This window comes from Nicotiana tabacum, chromosome 20, assembly GCF_000715075.1.
Source record: "Nicotiana tabacum cultivar K326 chromosome 20, ASM71507v2, whole genome shotgun sequence".
In the NCBI taxonomy this organism is placed as follows: Eukaryota; Viridiplantae; Streptophyta; class Magnoliopsida; order Solanales; family Solanaceae; genus Nicotiana; species Nicotiana tabacum.
This window is the reverse complement of record NC_134099.1, coordinates 135,446,608-135,470,673: the sequence shown is the minus strand read 5'-3', so window position 1 is coordinate 135,470,673 and position 24,066 is coordinate 135,446,608. Positions and strand designations below refer to the sequence as shown.

At 38.2% G+C, this 24,066-nt stretch overlaps 1 protein-coding gene across 2 annotated transcripts; it reads right to left on the bottom strand.

Moving 5' to 3' along the window:
- Positions 1-14,773: 14,773 nt before the first annotated feature.
- Positions 14,774-22,771, bottom strand: LOC107793473 (vacuolar cation/proton exchanger 2). 2 transcript variants are annotated; one of them, XM_016615846.2, is made up of 11 exons: positions 22,197-22,771; positions 21,783-21,850; positions 21,664-21,692; positions 20,792-20,988; positions 20,416-20,628; positions 20,009-20,143; positions 17,343-17,459; positions 17,216-17,269; positions 16,842-16,958; positions 16,595-16,688; positions 14,774-15,309 (listed from the first exon to the last, which is right to left on the bottom strand). In XM_016615846.2, exons 1-11 carry the CDS (start codon positions 22,473-22,475, stop codon positions 15,299-15,301), a joined length of 1,314 nt encoding a protein of 437 aa, XP_016471332.1. In that variant the 5' UTR covers positions 22,476-22,771; the 3' UTR covers positions 14,774-15,298. The 2 variants fall into 2 exon arrangements, with proteins under 2 accessions (XP_016471332.1, XP_075096651.1); XM_075240550.1 differs by lacking the exon at positions 14,774-15,309 and adding an exon at positions 15,534-15,637.
- Positions 22,772-24,066: the final 1,295 nt, after the last annotated feature.

Below are 24,066 nucleotides of genomic sequence, written 5' to 3'. Positions count from 1 at the left end.
CTCCTACTTCTGTCAAAAGAGTGAAGAGCTTTCTAGGGCATGCGGATTCTACCATTGGTTCATCAAGGATTTCTCAAAGGTGGTGAACCCTTTGTGCAAGTTGTCGGAAAAAGATGCCAAATTTGTGTTCAATGATAATTGCATGAAGGCTTTTGAGCTACTCAAGTATATGTTGACTACCACTCCTATCATTACTGCACCAAACTGGAGATTACCATTTGAGCTCATGTGTGATGCTAGTGACGTGGAGGTAGGAGCGTTGTTGGGGAAAAGAATCAACAAGATATTCCACCCGGTCTATTATGCTAGCAAGACCATGAACGATGCCCGAGTCAACTATACGGTGACCGAGAAAGAACTCTTAGCCATTGTCTTTTCCATGGAAAAGTTTCACTCGTACCTCATGGGTACCAAAGTGATTGTTCATATCGATCACGTGGCACTTTGTTATTTGATGAATAAGAAGGACTCAAAGGCTAGATTGATGCGGTAGCTACTTCTTCTATAAGAGTTTGATCTTGAAATCATAGACCAAAAAGGGAGTGAGTATCAAGTGGTGGACCACTTGTCCCGCTTGGAAGAGGAGGGGAGGCCCCATGATGGCCTTGAGATCAATGATTCGTTTCTGGATGAACAGCTCCTTTCCATTTCTTTGACCGGGATGCCTTGGTTTGCCGATGTGGCAAACTATCTTGTGAACGGAATTGTCCCAAATGAGTTCTCTTCAAACCAAATAAGGAACCTCAAATGAGACTGCTTGGATTATTATAGGGACGAGCCTTATCTTTTCAAAATTTGCACCGATGGTGTTATCCAGAGATGTGTCCCGGAAGAAGAACAATTGGGTATTCTTAAAGCTTGTCATTCCTTTCCTTATGGTGGACACCATGGTGGGCAGAGAACTGCTACAAATGTCCTAAGTTGTGGATTCTATTGGCCTACCTTGTACAAAGACGCTAGTGAGCTCGTTAGCGTTGTGATAAGTGCCAAAGAGCTGGTGGGATTTCCAAGAAGAATGATATGCCTCTCACAACCATCCTTGAGATTGATATTTTTTATGTGTGGGGTATCAACTTTATGGGTCCGTTTGTAAGTTCATGTGGGAACACTTATATTCTTGTCATTGTGGATTATATCTCCAATTAGGTTGAAATAGTGGCTTTGCACAACAATGAAGCACGAAGAGTGGTGGGCTTCTTGAAGAAAAACATATTCACAAGGTTCGGCACCCCAAGGGCCACCATTAGTGATGGGGTTTCTCATTTTTGTAACAAAGTCTTTGATACTTTACTCTCCAAGTATGGTGTCACTCACAAGGTGTCAACTCCCTATCACCCCCAGGTAACTGGACAGGTTGAGGTCTTCAACAGGGAGATCAAGAATATTCTTTCTAAGACTGTCAATGCAAACCAGACTGATTGGTCAAGGAAAGTTGACGATACTTTATGGGCCTATAGAATAGCTTACAAGACTCCAATTGGTATGTCCCAGTATCAGTTGGTATTTGGGACAGCATGTCACCTACTGGTGGAATTAGAACATAAGGCCATGTGGGCGTTGAAGAAGTTGAACCTAGAATGGGATGTAGCTGTAAATCTCCGGGTAGAGCAACTAAATGAACTTGATGAGTTCCAGTTTCATGCTTATTCCAGCTCGTCCTTGTATAAGGACAAGATGAAGTACTTATATGACAAATATGCCCGGAACAAGGAATTCAAGGAGGGTGACTTGGTTCTTCTATTCAACTCTCGGTTACGACTATTTCCTGGAAAGCTCAAGCCAAAATGGAGTGGCCCTTTTGAAGTGGTGCATGTAACTCCGTTTGGTGCTCTTGATTTGAAAAACAAAAATGGTGAAATCTTCAGAGTTAATGGGCACCGAGTGAAGCACTATCTTGGCAAGTTCGATGATAGCCATGTGGTGGCATTGATTCATTTCAAGAAAATAATGGTAACATGTGTCGTGTCGCGACGTTAAATCAGACGCTTCTTGGGAGGCAACCCATTTTTTTCTTTTTGATTCTTTTCTTAGTTTAGGTTTTGCTTTGGACTAACTGGTTGTGAAGTTTGTGTAGGAAGTGTTTGTGCAGTGCAGGACTTTGGCTGGAAAAATTTGCCCAATGTGGGGAATTTTGTGGACCGTGCCCAAAAAATTCGCGGTCAGCATTAGCAATACGCGGGGACAATTTTTGTTTGCGGATGCATACTTGAAGAGCTCAAAATATCAGCTCTCTAAAGTTGAGTTAGCGTCCGCGTTCATAATTTGGTGGACCACAGTGACTTTCACGGCCGCGTCCATTTTCACGGACCGCAGTAAGATGCTTGAAGCTGCTCTTCATCAGGTAAAAGAACGTGGACTGCGGTAGAATTTTGCATCCGCGTTCAGGTAAGTCGGTGTGGTCTACATCTGCTATGTATAAATAAGGGGTCCCTAAACCTTTTACACTTTTCGAACCCTGAATTCCCACCGAACTATAGCAGTGTTCACCTTTATCTGTTTGGCTCTCAATCTCATTTCACTAATTAAGAGTCCAATTTCCTCTTAATTTCAAAACTGGTATGCTCAAATCATGGCATTGATTTTATATGTTGCTTTTATTTTCTTTTAGTTTTAATTTTTTTTCTTTTTAGTTAGGGTTTGAATTCTTACCATAATCTCAAAATTGATTCCTAAATTTATGTGGGTAATGTTTCCATGCCTAATGGGGGATAGGATTATTAATTATGCATGAATAATTGCACTAATTTTTGCAGTTAGTGAAAACCCTAGGTTACAAATATTCGTTAGTGCTTGAATTGTTTGAATTTTGCGGTCCGCGGTCCACTTTTTTGCAGTCCGCATTCCCTAATTTCTGGAAACTGAGTGTGGATGTATGTTCGTAGACGCAATGACTTTTTCGCAGTCCGCGTTTGAACTTACGCGACCGCATCCCTAAAATTTGCGGTCTGCGCGCTTGAGCTTCAGAGGTTCTGTTAACAGCTTTCGCGGCCACGTCCACTTTTTTGCAGTCCGCGCTTGGTCTTTCGCGGCCGCGTTCCTTATTTTGTAGTCCGCGCTCAACCAAGATTAGAGAGTTGGTTGTCTGAACCCAACCTCTTCGCGATCGCGCCCATTTTTGCGCGGTCTGCGATGGCTCATCCGCAGCCGCCTCACTTTTTAGCGGTCCACGGTGCTTGGTTCTGAAAAGCAGTTTTTGCATTTCTATTGCACTATTTTAACATATGCTTGAAGCTTTGTTCTAAATGTTTTTCATTGCTTGTTTACTGTAGAAAATGGTCCGATCCAGAGGTAGAGGCGATACATCTAAAGGGAGGGCAGAACCCTTCCGAGTCAGGGGTAAAGGAAAGACCAAGATACCCCTAGCAGTCCAAAAATCAATTGGCAAGATGAGAGCTGCCATCAAAGCTGCGGATAGAGCAGCGGACCACTCAGATACTAGTGAGTATATCCCTTCTCGAGAAGCTTCGGAAGGAGACTTTGTGCCCACTCATGTCCCCGCATAGTTCGAGGGGGAATACCAGTTACGAGATGAACCTACCTCCTCTTTTGAGTCGTCTGATGGCTCAGAGGAAGGTAGTGAGGCTTCAGGATCATCTTCCCCACCTGCTACAACTTCGACCTCACCAGCTGCCCCTATTGATATTGATGATGATGAGGTCCCGGATGATGGGAGAGAGGGTGATACTACTGTTGGGGGTTTGGAAAGGTCAAGAAAATCTGAGGTGTGGCAGCATAGATTTGTGAGTGAATTAGCCTATCAAAAGTTTCGAGAATGGTGGCCCCAAAGGCCACTCACCCTTGAGAGACAATTCATAGAGAGAGACCTCATTCCCAAAACCCAAATGTAAAAAGGCAGTTTGAGGAGAGAGTATGGTGGAAATGGTTCACCATCAAGGTTTCGGATGCCAATGAATATCTTGTCAAGGAATTATATGCAAACATTTCCAAACATCAAAAAGGGCACCACTGTGACAAAGGTCCGGAATTTGAAGATCCGATTTGATGGTCGCACGTTGAATGATTATGCCGGTTTTGAGAATGTGGAAGTTGTGCAATATTTGGAAAAGCTGGCACTTGGTGAAGCAGCCCATCCATGGTTGCCGGAGATATTAGCCCCAGGGACGACACCGGCATGGCTCACAACTGGAGTCCCAATAGCCAGAAACACCCTCAGCTTTGAAGCCAAAGGGTGGTCCACCTATGTGTGCAGCCTGCTGGATCCGTGTTAGCATGACAGTGTCCTCCCACTTACCCGGTGTGTATTAATAGCCTCCATCATGGCGGGGTATCCTATAAATGTGGGGAACCTCATGCACTATCACATCACAAAGGCAGTTGGAACGGAAGAAAGATCCAAGGAGTTGAAAAGAAGAATTATGACACTAAGACAAAGACAAAGCAACCTTCTCTTGGTATAGCACCAAAGGACCGGAAAACCCTAAAGCAAAGGGTAAAGCCTCTATCTCTACTAGCCAGTCTGAAGAGCCAGGGGTAGTGGCCACCGGGTCAGAGCCTTCCACAGCAGGGGATCCTCAGCTGTCGTGCCTCCTCCTTCATCCGGGACATCCATCACCATGCCATTGTCTGTGCCATCTTCTTCCACCTACCCTCAGACTACACTGCGGATTTCTCAAACTTTATCCAGCATCAACAACTGGATGCAGGCAGCTATATCAAAGCTATATGTCTTATCCTGCGCAGTAGCAGCACAGTCAGCTCCGGCACAGCCTTAGGTACCTTCATCAATAGAAGAGTCATTGAAGGAGCTTCTAGACAACCAGAAGAAGCTCCTGGACAACCAGAAGAAGATCATGGACACCCTGGATATTCATGGAAAGGCAATAAAGGATATGGGCAAGCAAGACAAGAAGATGAAGAAGACCACGGCCTCAAAGGTGTTAGTGGCGCAGCTGAAGAAGGATGTAGAGAGGTTCACTTCTACTGGAGACATCCCACTGGACTTGTTCTTGGAGGAGCAAGTCACAGCAGCACAGGTAGTAGAGCATGAAGCACCAGAAGTTGGCCAGTCTGAGGAGCCGGTTGCCACTACACGGACTGCTGCGGAGATGATCCAAATGCTCAGCAACCTCGTGGTCCCCCAGTCAGATTTGGAGATCCAGTTAGAGGACCCGATGGGAGCTGCTGACCTTATGCAGTCCGAGGATCCCACTGATGTGCAGGACCTGATACAAACCACATAGAGAGTTTTCTTTACTCTCTAACACTTTCCCTGAGTTTATTTTGATATTAGCATTGAGGACAATACTATCTTTTAGTGGGGGGTGGTCTATTTTGATTTGGTAATAATTGGACAACCTTGGTATGTAACAACTATGAGACTATTTTTTTCTTTTATCTTTACTTCTCATTATTTTACTTTTGGTATGTATATATTCGTTACTTTCACATTTGGTATGTATATATTTTTACCATTTGATGTATATATTCTTTTTTATTTATGTAAATATTCTCTTTACTACAATTTTGTATATATTCATTTTGATTTTCGTAGTTTACTTCATAACTTCTTTTGTAACTTTACTTCATAGCTTCTTATTTCCTTTAGTAGTTTCTTGTTAAGTTGTTAGCTTCTTTTTACATTTTATGTGGACAATAAGCCTTTGATTTTCTTAATGCCACGGTTCATTCCAAAGATGGATGTTGTATGAACCGGGTGGCTCTTCCCAATGATTGATGGTGTGACGATCTTCTTAAGGGTTTGAGTCCATTTTTTATATTTTTGCGTAAATAGTAGTAATGAATAAAAGTTTCACTTGAGCTTAACACATTTACCTTTGACCTTATGGTTGAAAACAAGTTGATTGGCAAAGAATAGTTTAGTTGTGACCTTTAGACTCTTGTGTTGACTAAACAATCATCGAGTGACTTCTTGGAGCCATTTGTGTTGCTCAATCTTAGCTAGGGTTGTTGTGGGCCCTCGACTCTATTCTCTTTAGCAATCCAACAGCTTGTGAGGTAATATTGATTTGCAAGTCCAAGTCCCGTGCCAATAAGTCTAGAACTTGCCCTGAATGCGAAATTCTAAGTGTATCTCAACTTAAGAAATGATTATAGGCTCTCCTTGATCTAAATTGAAACTTGAAATCATCCATAGCCCACCAAATATGATATCCCTAGTCAACCCCTGTTGAGTCGAAGCACTTGTTCTTTCAATAACCATGATACAAACATTTATCCGTCTATAAAGACCCTCTCTTGGCACCCGATCTTTCTTTAGCATTCACAATTGGCAAAAGCATAAGTTTGGGGGAGAGATGAGGAATGTGAAAGTGATAAAAGGTACAAAATAAAGAAAAGGGAAGGCAAAAAAGAAAAGGAAAGAAAAAACAAAAAGTCAAAAAGAAAGTGAATAAGATAGAAAAGTGAAGGGATTCAATGAAAGCAATGAAGAAAGGCATGGAATGATTTGAAAAGGAGAAAAATGATTATCATGAACAAGAAAGAGTGACAGTGTGTCTCTCTAGTTCCCCTAAGGAAGAAAAAATGACTCAAAGAGTCAAGAAAGTGTGAGCCGAAATGAGAAAATGAAGTGCTTAAGGAAATATGAAACCTTCATAGACCGATAAATCCTACCTAGATCCAAAAGCCTTCATTACATTCCCACAAAATCCCTATAGGATTTCGAGTTGAGTGAGCTTACATTAGTGGTGATTCACATAAGGGACAAGCTTATGGTACTAAAAGTCAGACTTGTGACATTCCCTTGTGAGAGATGAGTGTACTTCTTCACAATCCTTTTTTTGAGTGCTACAAGTCTTAAGTGAGATTTGCTTATGGAGTACAGAGAAGAAAGAGTTTGGGTTCCACAATGACCTACGTAATAGAGCGAGCTTCCTTGGTGAATTCAGTCAACTCTTGATGCTCTAGTGTTGCATTAGAACTATGGTACTAAAGAGGTTGTGTGTTGTTGATGATTCATTTGTGTTAAGGGTAATTGTTAGTCCCAATTGATGCATGTTTGATTCACATTAGGGCAACTAAAATTTTCTTCTGTTTTGTTTTAGTGGAGGTGGGTATTACCTTATTTGCTTGAGGACAAGGAAACGTTTAAGTTTGGGGGAGTTGATAAGTGGGGATTTTAACCTATTATTTGCTCTTTCTTATTTGCGTTTTGGGCTTAAAATGCGTAAAGCTATTCTCGAAAACTAACAAAATATGCTTGTTTGCAGGGAATTGTTCACAATGAGCCAAAGTGGCCATGATCAACTCATAAAGGAGTCAAAACAGGAATAAAGACCAAGACTGTAGAACGCGGACCACGACAAAAAAGTGCGGCCGCAAAAGTATCACTGCGGACGGGGTCATGAATCCACGGACTGCGAAAGGGAGAATCAGAGAGGTAGTTTTTGGGCACAAATGTGGACACGGACGGAGCCAGAAATTGGTAGCCGCGAAAATACCATCGCGGCCGCAATTGGAATTTTGCTAATTGCGTTTGCTAAGGTTCAGAGAGTTCACTAAAAAGGCAAAATGTTAAGCACGGACCGCATCAAAATTATGCGGCCGCAGAAAGCTCTCACGCGGACGCAGTCACATTTACGCAGTCCCCGAAACAAGTTCCAAGCCAGTATCAGATGTAAAGAAATGCGAACCGCGCTCAATATTACACGACCATGAAAGCAAGAGTGCGGCGCGGTTAGAATTACGCAACCACGAAATCTCCGCAGGGGTATTTTTGTCCGAAATTTTTAGTCTAGTATAAATAGATCTTTTTCACATTTTTAGGTTATGTTATGTTTTGTTGAGCACGTAAGACAGCTAGTTTTACCTATTTGGGCAATTATGTACAAGATTTACCTTATAACATTAGATTTTCATCCTTCAATTTAGTATTATGGATTTTGTCTTCTCTTTATCTCTGATTTATGCTATTTCCATGAGTAGCTAAACCCATAGCTAGGGTTGTGACCCAACCCTAGTATGGGTATTTAATGGGTCTTAAATTTTAGGGCTTGAATGTGTATGGGTTAGTAATTTTTAGCCTAGTTCTTGCTTGAACTATTGTATTAGTGGTTGCAAATATTGATTTATGCCTTTATGACTAAGTCTCTACTTGAGAAAGATGGACTAAGTCTAGGAAAACTAGGCTAACAAGAAATTGGGGTAAATTCAAGAAATTGATAGCCCAAATTAAAGGGTTAAACCTAGAGATAATAATACCCGACTTGAGCTAAAATCACTTGCATTGCATGAATACCCATTTGGACTTGAGAAAGCCAAATTGGGCAAAATCACTCGAACTACCGAGAGGTATAAAGTGAGTACCCTAGTGTGATAGCTATATGACCCCAATTAATCACATGATTGCCCTAGATTCTTGCTACCTATTAGATATCCATCTAGGCAGAAGTCATTACGCTAGTCCCATTAAATCTTTGAAAACAACCAACAAAAGTATTGTACTTAGTTTCAATTACTGCATGCTATAGACTAGAAGTAGAAGTAGAAAACAAACCAACCATTTGTGGAAGTGCAATGAAGAGCAAAACCCGCATATCTACTTGGATATAAACCTAACTCCAAATAAATTAACTCCCTGTGGATTCAATCTTGACCTTTGTTGGGTAAAACTGCATCGACCATCCTCGTTACTCAATAGTAGTGTAGGCTTGGACCCGATCAGAACGCATGGGTCATTCCGCGTTCGCAAAGAAGGAAACAAGAGCTGAAATTTCTGATTTCTCCAACTTAGCTCCAAGCGGTTCGAAACACACCTGAACCACTCGAGACCCCATACAAATGCACCAACAAGACCATAAACATAATACGGACCTACTCGAACTCTCAAAATGCGTAAAACAAAAACAAAACTAAGAATCGCACCCCCAAAACCATATTGAATCAAGTTATGAACTTCAAGTTTCCAAATCACTCCGAAAGCGCCGAATCATACTTAGACTATAAGGAATGACACCAAATTTGCGTGCAAGTCTTATATCATCATACAGAACTATTACTAGGCTTGAAATCCCAAACAGACCTCAATAATACCAAAACCTACTCCAAACCGAATTTAAAGAACTTAAAAATCTTTAATGAGCCAACTTACACTATTAAGCGTTGAAACGCTCACGGATCATCCAAAACCTGATCTAAATATACGCCCAAGTTTGAAATCATCATACGAACCTATTGGAACTGTCAAATTTTGATTCAGAGGTCGTTTACTCGAAACATTGACTCAATTCAAACTTAGCCTTATTTAGCCAACATTAAGGAACTAAGTGTTCCGATTTCAACCTGAACCCTTCTAAATACCAAACTAACCATCCCTTCAAGTCATAAAATAGTTAAAGCACATATAGGGAGTCTTATTTAGGAAAATAGGGATCTAGCAAGCAAAATAACCGGTCAGGTTGTTACAGAGGAGATCCTCCCTACGGTTCAGATAGATTGCAACTGGGCCGATAAAACTGTTGTGGTCCTTGACCCCGAGGAGTCCATTACCACCCATGTCGAGGGATACTTGAGTGTTTACACGTATCCCTTCACATTGGAACCGATGGACCTGGTCATCGTAAATTTCTACAAGAGGTATGAAGTTTGCCTTGGTCAGATTCATCCTTCAATGTGGAGGATCGTGATCCTCCTCTGATTCTTCGCAAGCAAAATTTACGGCTGCCGGTTTACCGTTTATCGGGTATGGCAAGACAGTTTTTTCCGAGTAAGGACTTCGAACCTAATTTCGAAGGAATGCATGCCATCCCCCAAAAAGTGGAATACAAGACGTAAGTGAACTTTCCTTCTAATGTCGATTTTATGTTTACTATTCTTTTTCTTATTCTTATTAGTGTTTGTGGTGGTGCAGTCGTTGCTCGGGTTCCAAATGTTGTTCCTCGACTCAAAGAGCGGGTTGAAGGTATCGTTTCTCAGATGCCCTACTCCGAGCACTCGTGGCGCGAGCTCTCAAAGGGATGCTGGGAGGCCTATTCCCATGGTAAGAACACTTTTTCGATAAGGTTGTGTTAGGCCTCTCCTTTTACTATCAAGCTCTTACTCCTTTTACTTTCTTTCCTAGGTTTGCCTAAGGATGTCGAGCTTAGGCCTTCGGTTGGTAACGTGGATTTGCCCGTTGAGTCTCTTGCTTTGGGGTAGGTCGGAAAGAAGAAGAGGAGTAGGGCCCCGAGTTCCCCAAGCTCGGAGAAAAAGAAGCCGAAAAGGAGGTTGGTCCGCAAACCAAAAGAAACCTCCAGCTCCCGAGTAATTGACTCGGACTCCCTCCATAGGCTCAAGGACGAGTCCGGGGAGGATGAAATTTTAGTCGCCCGAGAGCCATCGATCCCCGAGGAACGAGCATCAGCCGAGGGGGGAACAACAGAAGCCACTCCCTCCCAAACTCAAGAGGCCGATGCAACAGTGAGGGTCGCGAACCCTCAAGATGTTGGTTCTGCTCCACCCCGTATCATTGATATAATGGGATCGCCTTTGTTCAAAGACTCAATGTTCGACGAAGCTCAAACGGCGAAGGAGCGGTCAAATAAGAGTGTCCAGGGAGCGAACGATCCCCTCCAAAGCTTTTTTGATGGCGTGGATTCTACTGCCACGGAAGATGTCACCGGATTGGGTGACTTGGAAGTACCAAGGAAAAGTCCGTCCTCGGGAGCATATGGGCCTAATTCAAGCTCGAGACTGGTCAACCGATTCCCTGCCCCGCGGTCACGGATATTTCGGCCTTCTGTTGGCTATGCTTGATCATCCGATAATGTTCCTCGAAATTGTTCGAGGCTAGGACCGATTCTTGAACTATGACCTCGATATCCCGAGGGCAAGCGTCGTGTCCCCGGGCTCTGGCTCGATGGGACTTTCGGCTTGATTTTGGTCCTTTGCCATCACATCTCGAGCTTGGCTTATCTTGTCGGAAATCGAGGTGCATCATGAGCTCGGTTTTACCCGTATACAATAATAAAAAATAGGGAAAGGAAAAGAACTGTCCATTCAAATTGGGGAGTAGTTTCAAGTTAGAGTTTTTATATAAAAGGCGAAAATAAAAAAAATAAAAGCTGCCAATTCAAGTAACGAATAAATAAACTTACTCGCAAGAAAAATAAAAAAAAATATTATAAAATTATAGAAATAGAAGTTATTTGAATTTGAGATGAGAAAATATCTTTTAAATTATAATGAGAAAATTCATGCAAATAACAAAATATAACTAAAATCATAATAGATAAAGTAAAAAATAAAAAAATATAGAACAATGAATGAATTTCAAGTAAAAGAGTAAGAAATAAATTAATAGTCAACTTTATTAGAAGTAAGAAATCTATGTTATATTAAAGGAGGTAATAAGCAAGGACATTAAATTTAAAGACAAACTAATAAAAATTCACATGATAGTGTAATCATACTGAGCAACGAATAAAGCAATAACGATAATCGAAGAATAAAAGAAGAAAAAATGTATTAGAATTTCAAACCAGAAAGCGTTTTTGAGTTTTTATGACAAAAATCATACATATGTAAAATACATGTAACTTAAATCTTAATAGATAATTCAAAAACAAAAAATATTAGGTAATAAAAGAATATCAAGCAGTAAAGCATAATTTTAAAAGATAGTTGACTTTAATAATTAAATCTTAAAAATCAAAATTTTTATAAAAAGTCAAAGGAGAAGAAAAACTTAATTTCTTGGCATATAATACAAAAATAACAATTAGTTAAAACATTGGTAAATTTATAACTAAAAAGGGAATAATTTATATTTTTGACGAATTCAAATGAAGATATTCAATGGAAAAAACGTTTCAAAGAACAGTTTTAGGAGTAAGAAAAAAAAAATATATATATATATATATATATATATATATATATATATATATGTATTAATATTATATTAAAAGGAGATAATTACAAAAATATTAAGTCAAGTAACAAGCTAATAAAACGTCATAATAACAAATAAAATAATAATAAATATAGCAGATTATATAATAAAGAAAAGTGAGGAAATGAATAGTTATTCGATGTCCATATAAATCTTTTTCTAATTTCATCAATTTTTTTATTGGGTATGTTTCACTGGATAAAAAAAAAGAAAATTAAAATTTAATTCACGCAGTATGATATAATATGGTCAAACAAAATAAGATCACACAACATGATTTATTTTATCCGCACATCGCACGGGTGCTATACATCTAATAAATTTAAAAAATTGTTCGCATGACGTCATCCTCTCCTTCAACCACGCGCATGCATCTATTAACGCTGCACTTAAACATCAAATCTAGAAGACTTACAAGTCACACCATATAATTAAAGCAGTACAATTATGATACCTACAAATACAAAATTTTCAGAGCCAAATGAAAATTATTAAGTAATCTTCAACAACTCCTGTAACGTTTCTAATCTTAAACAAGTACTGTAACGTTCTCTAATGTTCAACTACTTATGTAACGTAAATCTCTCTGGCATGGGTTTATGATTTGACTTCCTCTCTTTGTCTAAAATATTTTTCTTTGTTTACACATTTGTTTCTGTTGAAAGACATCAAACAATCAGATCTTTTTCCCCTACAAAATATTTGAAATTAGTACTTTAGTAGATTGTTGTCTGCTAGTTAGAAATACTATGTTATAGATTTAACCAAAACACAATTAAATGGTAAAAAACAAACATGAAAATGAAAAAGACTCCTATAGCTTCAAACCATTTGCCTTTATCTCTGAATAATCAAAAATCTGAAATAACTAAATTACGATTTCATATTAAGAAGTTTTCACACAGATCACACGAAAGAAAATTCTCTATTTAGGAAAAGAAAAAATAAAGCATATTACAATAACTGTAGAATCTAGAGGCATTATCTTTACAAATCGCGCGCAAAAGGGATTGCATATTGTATTTACTCATAAATTCTTTTTACAAAATTGTAGTAAAAATAGCAGGGGCTAACCAGTTTTCGGACTGGTAATTCAAAAATGGCCAGCGTTTGCAAAATTAATGAAAAATAGCAACTATTTTGTTGCAACAGGGACCGGTCCAACATAATATACTAGAGATCGGTGCACCTGTTTATGAACTTCCAGCATATTATACTAGAAATCTAACACGCGGAAAGTTCCAGCATAATATACTGGAGATGCACCTGTGTATGAACTTCCAACATATTATGCTGGACCGGTATATTATACTGGAACTCCAGTATATTATGTTGGAGTTCCAGTATACTTATGTTGGAACTCTATTATAATATGCTGGAGTTCCAGTATACTTATGCTGGAACTCCATTATAATATGTTGGAATTCCAGTATACTTATGCTGGAACTCCAGTATATTATGCTGGAGTATTTCCGGATTTTGAACAGTGTTTTCGTTCAGATTTATATTTACATGAAAAGTGACTAAATTTCGATTACTTTTGAAACTGTGACTATTTTTGAATGATCACTTGTAAATCTGGCTATTTTTGAATTTCTCCCAAAATTGTAGCATGACTTATGTATGACTGTGCATTGTAATATTTATTTTTTCTTTTTAGAGGATGAAGTTTGAATAATATTAAATGGGGAGCAGTAATGGAGAGCCCGTCAAAGCATAACTTTTAGTGATGCTTCCTTATTTTGGATGTTTGCTTCTATGAGTGTGAACCAATAGAAAGGATTTAAAAACTAGAATCAGTTCAAAAGTAGATATACTCTTATTAATTACATAGTTTTCATGTTCTACCTATAAAAAGGTAGTATCTATTTGAAATGGTTGAGGACAAGTTAAATTTGAGAGTAAAAAAATGGTGAAGAGGAGCGTTTTAATATTGCTGTTGTCTACATTTTTAGTTCGAAGCATTCATTGTAGGCAATTGGCGGAGAATGGTAAAAAAGACTCTGATTCAAATGGCAGACATAGTCAAAAATATGATGGTTTTCATGGTATACATTCTATAGGAAGATTGTCGGGCCAAAAATACGGTTATGTGCCTATTGGACCTTTTATAGGTGGAGGACCTGTACCAGAATATGGTAATATTCCTGGTGGGACACCATTAACTGGAGGACCTGGACTAGGATATGGTGGTATACCTTTATTAGGAGGACCTGGCACCATTGGCATACCTTATTCTATAGGAGGATTACCTGGTCAAGTATACAATGGTATTCCAATTGGTATTCTTCCTGGTATACCATTGTTAGGAGGAGGACCTGACGCTGTTCCAGGTGTACCTGGTCAAGGATATGATGGTGTTCCTGTCGGATCTGGACCTGGATACGGCGTTGTTCCTGGTATACCCTTGATAGGAGGAGGTGGAGGAATTGGTGGAGGAGTTGGAGGAGGAATTGGTGGAGTAGGAGGTGGTTTTGGAAAGGGAATAAACGGATGGGGAGGCGGCACTGGTGGTGGTGGAGGATTTGGACTGGGTGGAGAAGGTGTAGGTGGAGGATTTGGAGGAGGTGGTGGTGCCGGTGTTGGCGCTTATGTTAACACCAATATGATCAATAGTAAGCATCATTGACATGTAATAATCTTGAAGTGAAACTCAAATTTGGAAATAAAAGATACTCTGTTCTTCTTTAATATGCATGACGTTGTTACTATAATTTGTCTTCCAGCGAACTTCATTTATTTATTTAACCGATTTTAATTTGAACAATTGACTCTAGGTGATAATTCTATGCTTACACATACACAATAGTCAGTATTTTAAGTTTTAACTAACAAACGTTTTAGCAAAATGCAATCTCATACATAGTCAACGTTTTGAAGTTCTAACTACGTAAACGTTATAGCCAGAAGAGCACAAATCCGTGCAGGTAACCAATACTATGCAAAAGACTGAATAATCCAGTAACAAGCATGCCTTGCTACAATACATTAATGTTGTGTAAGAACTTTTTCTAAGTATCCATTACAACAATTACATCTCAACCCCAATCTGGGGATCACTATGGATATATATGAATAAGGTACAACATTTGTATCTCCTAAATCTTACATGTGGAAGAAAAATTGTTCTACAGCGCCCACTCTTCCAAAAACTTTCTCCAAGTGGAAGAATATAAAATCAGCTTGGATATACAGAAACAGAAACTGTTTGTTTGCTAAAGAAAATGATACAACATGGATAAACGTCGACGAAGAAGCCAACAGTTCACCCCAACCATCGAGTTTTCCATTGTAAAAGAACCCATCTACCACTTCACCACCACAACCTGCACTCTAGATTTAGTCAACACTTGGGCAGAGTGCAGCTTGTTAGGCTCATCGCTTTTGATTCATCGCCAGAAGTCAAAGAGTTCATTTGCTGAGGCATGAGTATCACCGCTCAGAGCATACTTATTCCCCTTCTGCACCACACCCATGCAAGAAAGGTTAATGGCCAATTTTTTGTGATCCAAAATGTGGGGGTTGGGGAAGGAGGTAGAACGAGCATGATATTTAACACATCACAACCTCAATTCAGCAGTGTATCAAAATGAGCAGTTAGTATTTGAAAGCTCTAACCAAAGCCTAGATATGCAGCTAGAGGAAGTTGGCTTGTGGTAGGAAGATCTGCCAACAAAACAAACTCGTCCAAGGACTGTTTAACGGTCATTTTGGCAACAAAAAAGTGGTGAGCTTGTGTACATGTTGCTGTGATGGAGTTTATTGTGAAGACTTGGTAGGTTTGCTACCCTAACAAAAAGAGCAGAACAGATCTCAAACATTGTAACTTTCTAACACAAAAACAAAATAATCCTAAGTCCCAACCGACCAACAGCTTAAATTGGTGGTAGATAAAACCAACAAATGAAACGTACCTTTTTCTGTTTTTGAGAATGATAAAGAATGAAACTTCTCAAAGCATTCAAATAATGTAGTAGCAAATTAAAGACATGAAGATTAATGAAATACTCAAAAAAATTATATGCTATGGCATGGAACAAACAGTGGAGAACAGCTCTGTCTGGGCTCATCACAGGCTTACCGAATTTGTAAATATTTAGGCATTTCATAGCCGGTCATGAATCGGAAACAGCGACTCTGTTAACCAGAGCTGAATAAGATTGGAAGGAAAGGAGGGATAGAGAACAGGATAAAACTCTTAGTTTTGATCTAGAAATTGGAAGGAGTACATTTGAATTGCTGAGACTGACATCTTCCATAAACTACAAAGGAGAAACAAGCAATAGAGATTAGGAAGGGTAGAGCGAAATTTGTGAACTAATCTTTGATAGTATATCAACCGAGTGACAAGAGGGTGAAGATAAAGAGATGGACATCGGTTGGAGGTGGTTATGTTACATATTACAGTTAGTGGGTGAAACATTTATCGGGAAAAGATTGTGCTCAATGGTGGTAAGAGAACACTTGGAGGAGCAGATTAAAAACATAAAGGACGCCGAGAGCTTGAAGAGATGGAAATTATGGAGATGGGCTTATTCTATTCTATTTGTATGTTTGGTGCAAAATATCATATCTCAATGTGTAGTTAGCAGAATTTTACTTTTTGGACATTGGTTTGCATCAAATGTACTCTATTTTCTGCAAATAACACCAACTTGGTGTACTTTAGCAAAATTACTCTTGTCTTATTAATAAAATAAAAAAAGAAATTCTCAGATTTTAGAGGGAAAGAATGTGCGAACTAACCTTTTGATGGATCAACATGTACAAAAAAACTGGCTGCAACAATGAGATAGCATAGAATAAGCATCAACCCCTTAAAATAGTTTGATGTTCCTTCCTGCATATTGTAAAGTAACAATTAGAGTTAGTAGCAAGCTTTTCATTGCTGAGTAGTCTATGGTAGAGAGCAGGCTGAACATCATCGTCTACTTTATTCAACTGTCTGATTTGCGTGAGGTGGGGGTGGCGGCAGAAGGATTAGACGACAAACCTGTAGCATAAACGCCACGACTAGCACTGTGATAAAGAGTGTAGCAGTCTCAAACAATTGGAAGTTCAAGTCCATTGGTTTTCCCATGAACCAACCAACAACAACACAAAATGGAATCTGCATTATCAAAAGCATGAGATCTACAAATAAGCAACTTGATTTATACGCTTTATTATAAACTTTGCATAACTACAAACTGACTGCACTAATGTACACCAAACAAACAAACAAACAAACAAACAAACAAACAAATCCAGTATGTTCTCAGGACTGCCTGTATGAATTTAAATTAAAAAATAAAAAATAAAATATTTGTCATCGGATTTTTCCGAACCTAATTCAGATGATTCTTGTATCACATTTTAATGCCTTACCACAAACATTGATATCTGAGTTGATGACCCAATTGCAACTCCAAGTGTAATATCCTGCAAACAATACCCCGTTAGCAACCTATTCTGGAGCAAATGAGATAGTGAATATGGTTTTTCAAGAACTTACAAGCTTATCTTTCATTGCAAACATGATTGCACTTGCATGTTCTGCAGCATTTCCAACAATTGGAAGCAGGATGACACTAATAAAAGACACAGGCATGTTCATTGAGTCAGATGCTCCCTGAAATCAAATTAGCAATACGAACAAATTACGATTAAGAACATACAGAAAATCAAAAATCAACAGAACTTGAACAAATTTTTTAATGCTTCAGATATACGTGTGAAGCTTAAATTTACTAAGTGTAGGTGCCTGTGTATCACTTAATCTAGTGGTGATTGAAGTCAATGGTATAACCATGAAATTGCAAATGATATTGTCAATCGGATATATGGAATTGGGGACATAATACAAGACGAAAGATTGAAATTGATTAACAAATAAAATGGGCAGAAAATTGCTGCCAACAAGATTTCTACCATGAAGTCAAATATATTCCAATATAACGACCAACGGTTAAAAGTTGCAACTCAGCCGGAACCCAAAGTGATTATTTAGGAAAAAGAAAAGATCAGTGCATGAGGCAAGTATCCTCATATAACCTAAACGAAACACCCAAAATCAATACTATTTGCTCTGAAGGGAGCAAGTCACTACACAAGCAAATTCTTCTTGACCAAACGTTGCAGGGAATCCTTAACTAACTCAAAGAATCTTTGCCAAACTTGCTGGCTAATAATACACCCTGTATGAAACATATTTACATATAATCAGGAAGTATATTCATATAATTCATAAATTTCTAAAATCCTTTCTTTTATTAATCAGGTAACCATAAATTTTCGAAGGTCTTATCTTTAAAAGGGATACTAATCACCTTGCAACTTAACTTTCCATTCACCTTTCTCCATAAAGATATGGTGAAACAAATTAAAAAAATATAAAAATCAATAGTTTATGGTGGGGGGTCAGAATATGCTCTTAGTGCATGAAGCCTTAATTACAACATCTTGTGTAACTAACAATTGTTGTGCATTTTGAACCTCATAGTGAACCTTAAACTGTGCCATCACTACATAACACATAGTGGTCATCATTGCGGAGCTCCAACAAGTTCTTCCAAGGCACATGGAAGCGAGGAAAACACACTGCAAAGGCTCCAAAGACCATGCAGAGGGAAAATCAAACAAGGATCATTATGCTGGCAAAGTGTAGTTCATGAAAGCTTCAGTTACTTAAATCATCAAAGCATTGATTAATTACCGCAACAGGAAAAAGTCATACAGGGAAACTACGATAGTCACTATCTCAATGATCTAAAGTCAGCAGGTTGTGTAACTAACAATTGTTGTGCATTTTGAACCTCATAGTGAACCTTAAACTGTGCCATCACTACATAACACATAGTGGTCATCATTGCGGAGCTCCAACAAGTTCTTCCAAGGCACATGGAAGCGAGGAAAACACACTGCAAAGGCTCCAAAGACCATGCAGAGGGAAAATCAAACAAGGATCATTATGCTGGCAAAGTGTAGTTCATGAAAGCTTCAGTTACTTAAATCATCAAAGCATTGATTAATTACCGCAACAGGAAAAAGTCATACAGGGAAACTACGATAGTCACTATCTCAATGATCTAAAGTCAGCAGGTTGTGTAACTAACAATTGTTGTGCATTTTGAACCTCATAGTGAACCTTAAACTGTGCCATCACTACATAACACATAGTGGTCATCATTGCGGAGCTCCAACAAGTTCTTCCAAGGCACATGGAAGCGAGGAAAACACACTGCAAAGGCTCCAAAGACCATGCAGAGGGAAAATCAAACAAGGATCATTATGCTGGCAAAGTGTAGTTCATGAAAGCTTCAGTTACTTAAATCATCAAAGCATTGATTAATTACCGCAACAGGAAAAAGTCATACAGGGAAACTACGATAGTCACTATCTCAATGATCTAAAGTCAGCAGGTTGTGTAACTAACAATTGTTGTGCATTTTGAACCTCATAGTGAACCTTAAACTGTGCCATCACTACATAACACATAGTGGTCATCATTGCGGAGCTCCAACAAGTTCTTCCAAGGCACATGGAAGCGAGGAAAACACACTGCAAAGGCTCCAAAGACCATGCAGAGGGAAAATCAAACAAGGATCATTATGCTGGCAAAGTGTAGTTCATGAAAGCTTCAGTTACTTAAATCATCAAAGCATTGATTAATTACCGCAACAGGAAAAAGTCATACAGGGAAACTACGATAGTCACTATCTCAATGATCTAAAGTCAGCAGGTTGTGTAACTAACAATTGTTGTGCATTTTGAACCTCATAGTGAACCTTAAACTGTGCCATCACTACATAACACATAGTGGTCATCATTGCGGAGCTCCAACAAGTTCTTCCAAGGCACATGGAAGCGAGGAAAACACACTGCAAAGGCTCCAAAGACCATGCAGAGGGAAAATCAAACAAGGATCATTATGCTGGCAAAGTGTAGTTCATGAAAGCTTCAGTTACTTAAATCATCAAAGCATTGATTAATTACCGCAACAGGAAAAAGTCATACAGGGAAACTACGATAGTCACTATCTCAATGATCTAAAGTCAGCAGGTTATCACACAGAATATTAGCAACTAACTTCCGAAAAATGATAGCATTTTCAATACAGCAGTGAAAAAGTGCCTACAGCCAAAAATATTTATAAAATAAAAGAAGAAAAAGAAAGGTCACCTGGATGGCATCAACAAGATACCCAGATAGCACAGATATCCATACTGTCAAAATAGCAAGCCACCCTATAGCTTCCCATTGTGTTATCTCAGGGGCCTCTTCTTCATCAGAATCCTCGGCATTATTTTCTCTATCCTGTTCACATTTAGAGAATAACTAGATCAAACTAATGCATCCTGCAGCAACACAAGATGATATGAAAATCACATATCACAGTACGAGTTCTTGGTACGAGTTTATTTGGAAGAAAAAAACTGAAATTTTGTGCAAACTTAACTCCTCCATAACAGGCCTTTGATTACTAAATAGGAAAACAAAGTTGTCAACAGCTAATGCCGCAGACTACCTTAGAGAAATCGTACAAGCTGAATAATCAGAAATAAATTCCAAGATTTTCAGCAACTTACCTCATTGATAGGACTATATAGATTTTGTTGACTCTTGAGCTGAAAAAATAGGTAACTTGCATATGCTATCAGCATTATGCAACTGCTAAACCTTGAAAGAGCCAGCTCTGACTTCCCAAAATGCACTTCTGTGTGGGTGAAATGAAGTACAGCCGGAAACAATATGCCCATGACTGCCATCAATAACAATCCTGAATTCACGATAGCAGTTGCCTGCAATGTAACGATCATCATTACGATTAGCATATAACATTAGTGAGAGCACATTATAGCTGAGAAAATACGAAATTACAGTGAAGCATCACATTCACAAAAGACAAAAGTGTCAACTTCATTGCACATTTCGTGATGACACGATTGATCAGAAGATAATCACCTTACTAAAAACCTGGACTTTCTGATGATGAACAATCCCGCCACAGAAGAAGGCACATCCAAGCACCAAGAGCATATTTGACAAAATAGAACCCAGCAGGGATTGTTTAACAACCCTCATCATTCCATTATTCAATGCATATAATGAGATTATCATTTCAGTCGCATTGCCAAATGTAGCATTCAGAAGTCCCCCAACTATACATCAGAAAACAGAAAAGGTCATCCCAGTAATCAAAAGAAATGTGCTAGGTCTGAAAACAAATGCACGACTTAAAACACTTCCAGCGAAGGCCATGCAGAAGAGCAGAAGTACACGAACAGTATATAACCATTAAAATAGTCGCAAGGAAATCATATCTAGTGATTCGAGTCAAGGAGGATGAAATCCAACAATTTATTTCAAGGGGTTTCTAGTTCCTCAAGTGATAATATGGAACTCACAATACTTGATTGATTCAATTGTTGCACCTCTCAATTCAACCAATCTTTCCTGATTACCCAATTTCTCGGTAAAAACCAAACCTAAGTCACATTTTCAAGTTACTCTGCGGCGGCATTGACATTCAACTTAAACACTGAGATTCCTTTTTAATGACGGTGGTGTCCAGGCTAGCTTGTGCGCACCTCGACTATTCCACCGAGTATCTACTACCTTCCACTAGCAGAGGTATCAGATAACTTTGTCATCGAGGTTTAGGTAGATGGAAAGAAATCACCCAGTATCTATTTTATTGAGATTAAGCAAGCAATTTGAGAAGCTCAACTTAATTCTCTCAATGATTCATTCAAAAGGAAAAAGTTCAAAACTTATATTTCTCAAAAACAAAAACAAACAACATACAGTAAAACAACCAATAAACAAATGAGTACCTGTAGGCCCAGTAAAAAATGCAAGCTGCCTGTATCAAGAAAATTAAGGAATTCAATGAGCATGTAAAAGAATTTAGTAGCTAAGGAGAAGTAAAATAACTTGAAGAGCATAAACATACTCAGTTGCATAGCCCAAACGCTCAGCTAAGGGTGTAATCCCCACTAAACTGAAGAAAAAGACCCATTCCTGAAATATCAAGATAAATCCCAAAATATAAATAAAGCAAACTAAATTTTAAAAAAATAACTTTAATTGAAAACAAACATGGGATTAATGTAGAATATATGGCAAGTAACCTGCTATAACAAGTTAAATTATACTATAAAAAATTTACGGTAGTGTCAACATATAAATCACTTGTGTTTAATTTCTACTGACGGGCGACTTGAAAATTACTTGCGCAATCAAGTCACTTAAAAGTTAATTGCAGATAATATTTATTGGTAATACAGAATAAATGGTAAGTAACATGCTATAACAGACTGCCAGTTGCGAGAGCTAAAAATAAATGTCAAAAGTCTAGACTTTATACATGTTTTTTTGTAACATAGTGTAGCAGTATAGCCAGAGGTCCAAAAGGAAGCAAAATATTGATCTTTGCTTTAAGTATAACAATGTATATACTCCTCATAAAGCTGATCTGATCCATCTTCCTTAAAACTCTCGAAGATGAGTAGAAACTTCTAGGTGAAGCCATATGAGCAGCTGCCTCAAAATGTAGAGTTTCTGCCTTGTTTGTAGCATTATGAGATGAACTAAAAGGGATCTCTTCATCAGATTCAAGGTCTACCTTTTCCCCTATAGATCCCATCTCAATACTTTGTCACTTGAAAATAATGAATCAGCCAATTGAATACACGGATTTGAATGGGAAAACTCAGTAAATTACAGAAATTATAATCGAAATTATGAGAAAAAGGAAACAGAAAAGAAGGCACTATTTGTATATATATATAACATATATATGTAGATATTATACATAGAAAAGTCCGTCCCTGTCCCTGAAACGTGAAGAGGCCGGCGACAGGGAGGAAGACGAAGGTTCTGCGAAGTAGTCTCTGCGTATAATTTTATTTTTAATTTTTATTTTTATAGTAATGGAGCACTAATGATAGTATAATAATTTTTTCCCAATATAAGTAGGATGATAAGATAAGGTAGTGATACAATAAGTTGGATATTTGGGAATTTTTAATTCCTCCAAGTATTTTATGTCATTCTTATTTCCAACTTGAATAAATTTGTCCTTTTATTTTAAAAGTAATACTAGTATAAGGTTTTTTTAAGAAGGAATTCGTAAGATTTTTTGCTTTTTCTCCGTTCTCCCCATCCACTCATTTTCCCTTTACCGTATACACACTTTTTGTTTTGATGTAAATATATTGAATGAAAGTAACTTTTTACCGAAATGGATCAATTCGACCCTTATTTCATGTTGGTAATTTTAAGAGCCCGTTTGGACATACAAATTTTTCCTTTTTTTTCAAAATTTTTTTTGAAAACAATGCTTGGTTATTTTATTCTTACCAATTTTTCTTTTTCACTTGAAAATTCATTTTCAAATTTGAAAAACTGTTTCTCACCGGCTTTTCAATTGAAAATGGGAATTTGCTAGTTTTTAATTTTACAAATTTACCCAATATTTTTAAAATTTATAAAATGATCCCATCAATTTTTCATCTTTGACATATACATCTTTGGCGATTGATGGTGGAATATCAGTCCTAGTTAAGGCTGTATTGTGGTCCGGGCCCAGCCCGGGGCCACGAACCCACATGAACTTTGGGCTAAATGGACTGGCCCGTATGGTCCGGTCCCAAGCGGTCCTAGGAGCCCACTGTGGGCCGGTCCAGCATGGAGAGACCGCGAGCTCGGGACCGGCCGGCGGGCCTGGGCCGGTTCAACCGGGCCTAACGGGCCCAATGGCTATTTTTCAAAAAAAAAAATTAAAATTGGCCAACGGTTGGAAGTTTAAAAACTAGTTGTTGGCCTGCCAATTTAGTCGTTTGGCTTTTTAAAAATAGTCATTTGCCCCTCAAACTTTGTTTTAACCCCAAACTATTTATAATTACATTTTTTCCCTATTCTCAACTATAAATACCCCCTCATTCTTTTATTTTTGCTCACAAAATCATCCATCTCTCTCAATCTCTCTCTAATTTTCTTCTATAATTGCTTACTTTATTATTGCAATTTGTGAAAAATTATGAAGTTGGTGAATTGAAGTATTCAAGTCTTCAACGATATACAATTTTTAAGAAGTTGTTCGTCAATTCGGTAAACTTGTTCCAACTCTTAAGTTTTAATATTATAGTTTTGTTTGTTTTAGTTTGTATAATTATAATTAATATGGCATTTTCTTTGAACATAATGTTTGGTGGTAAGGGAAAATCTAAAATTGG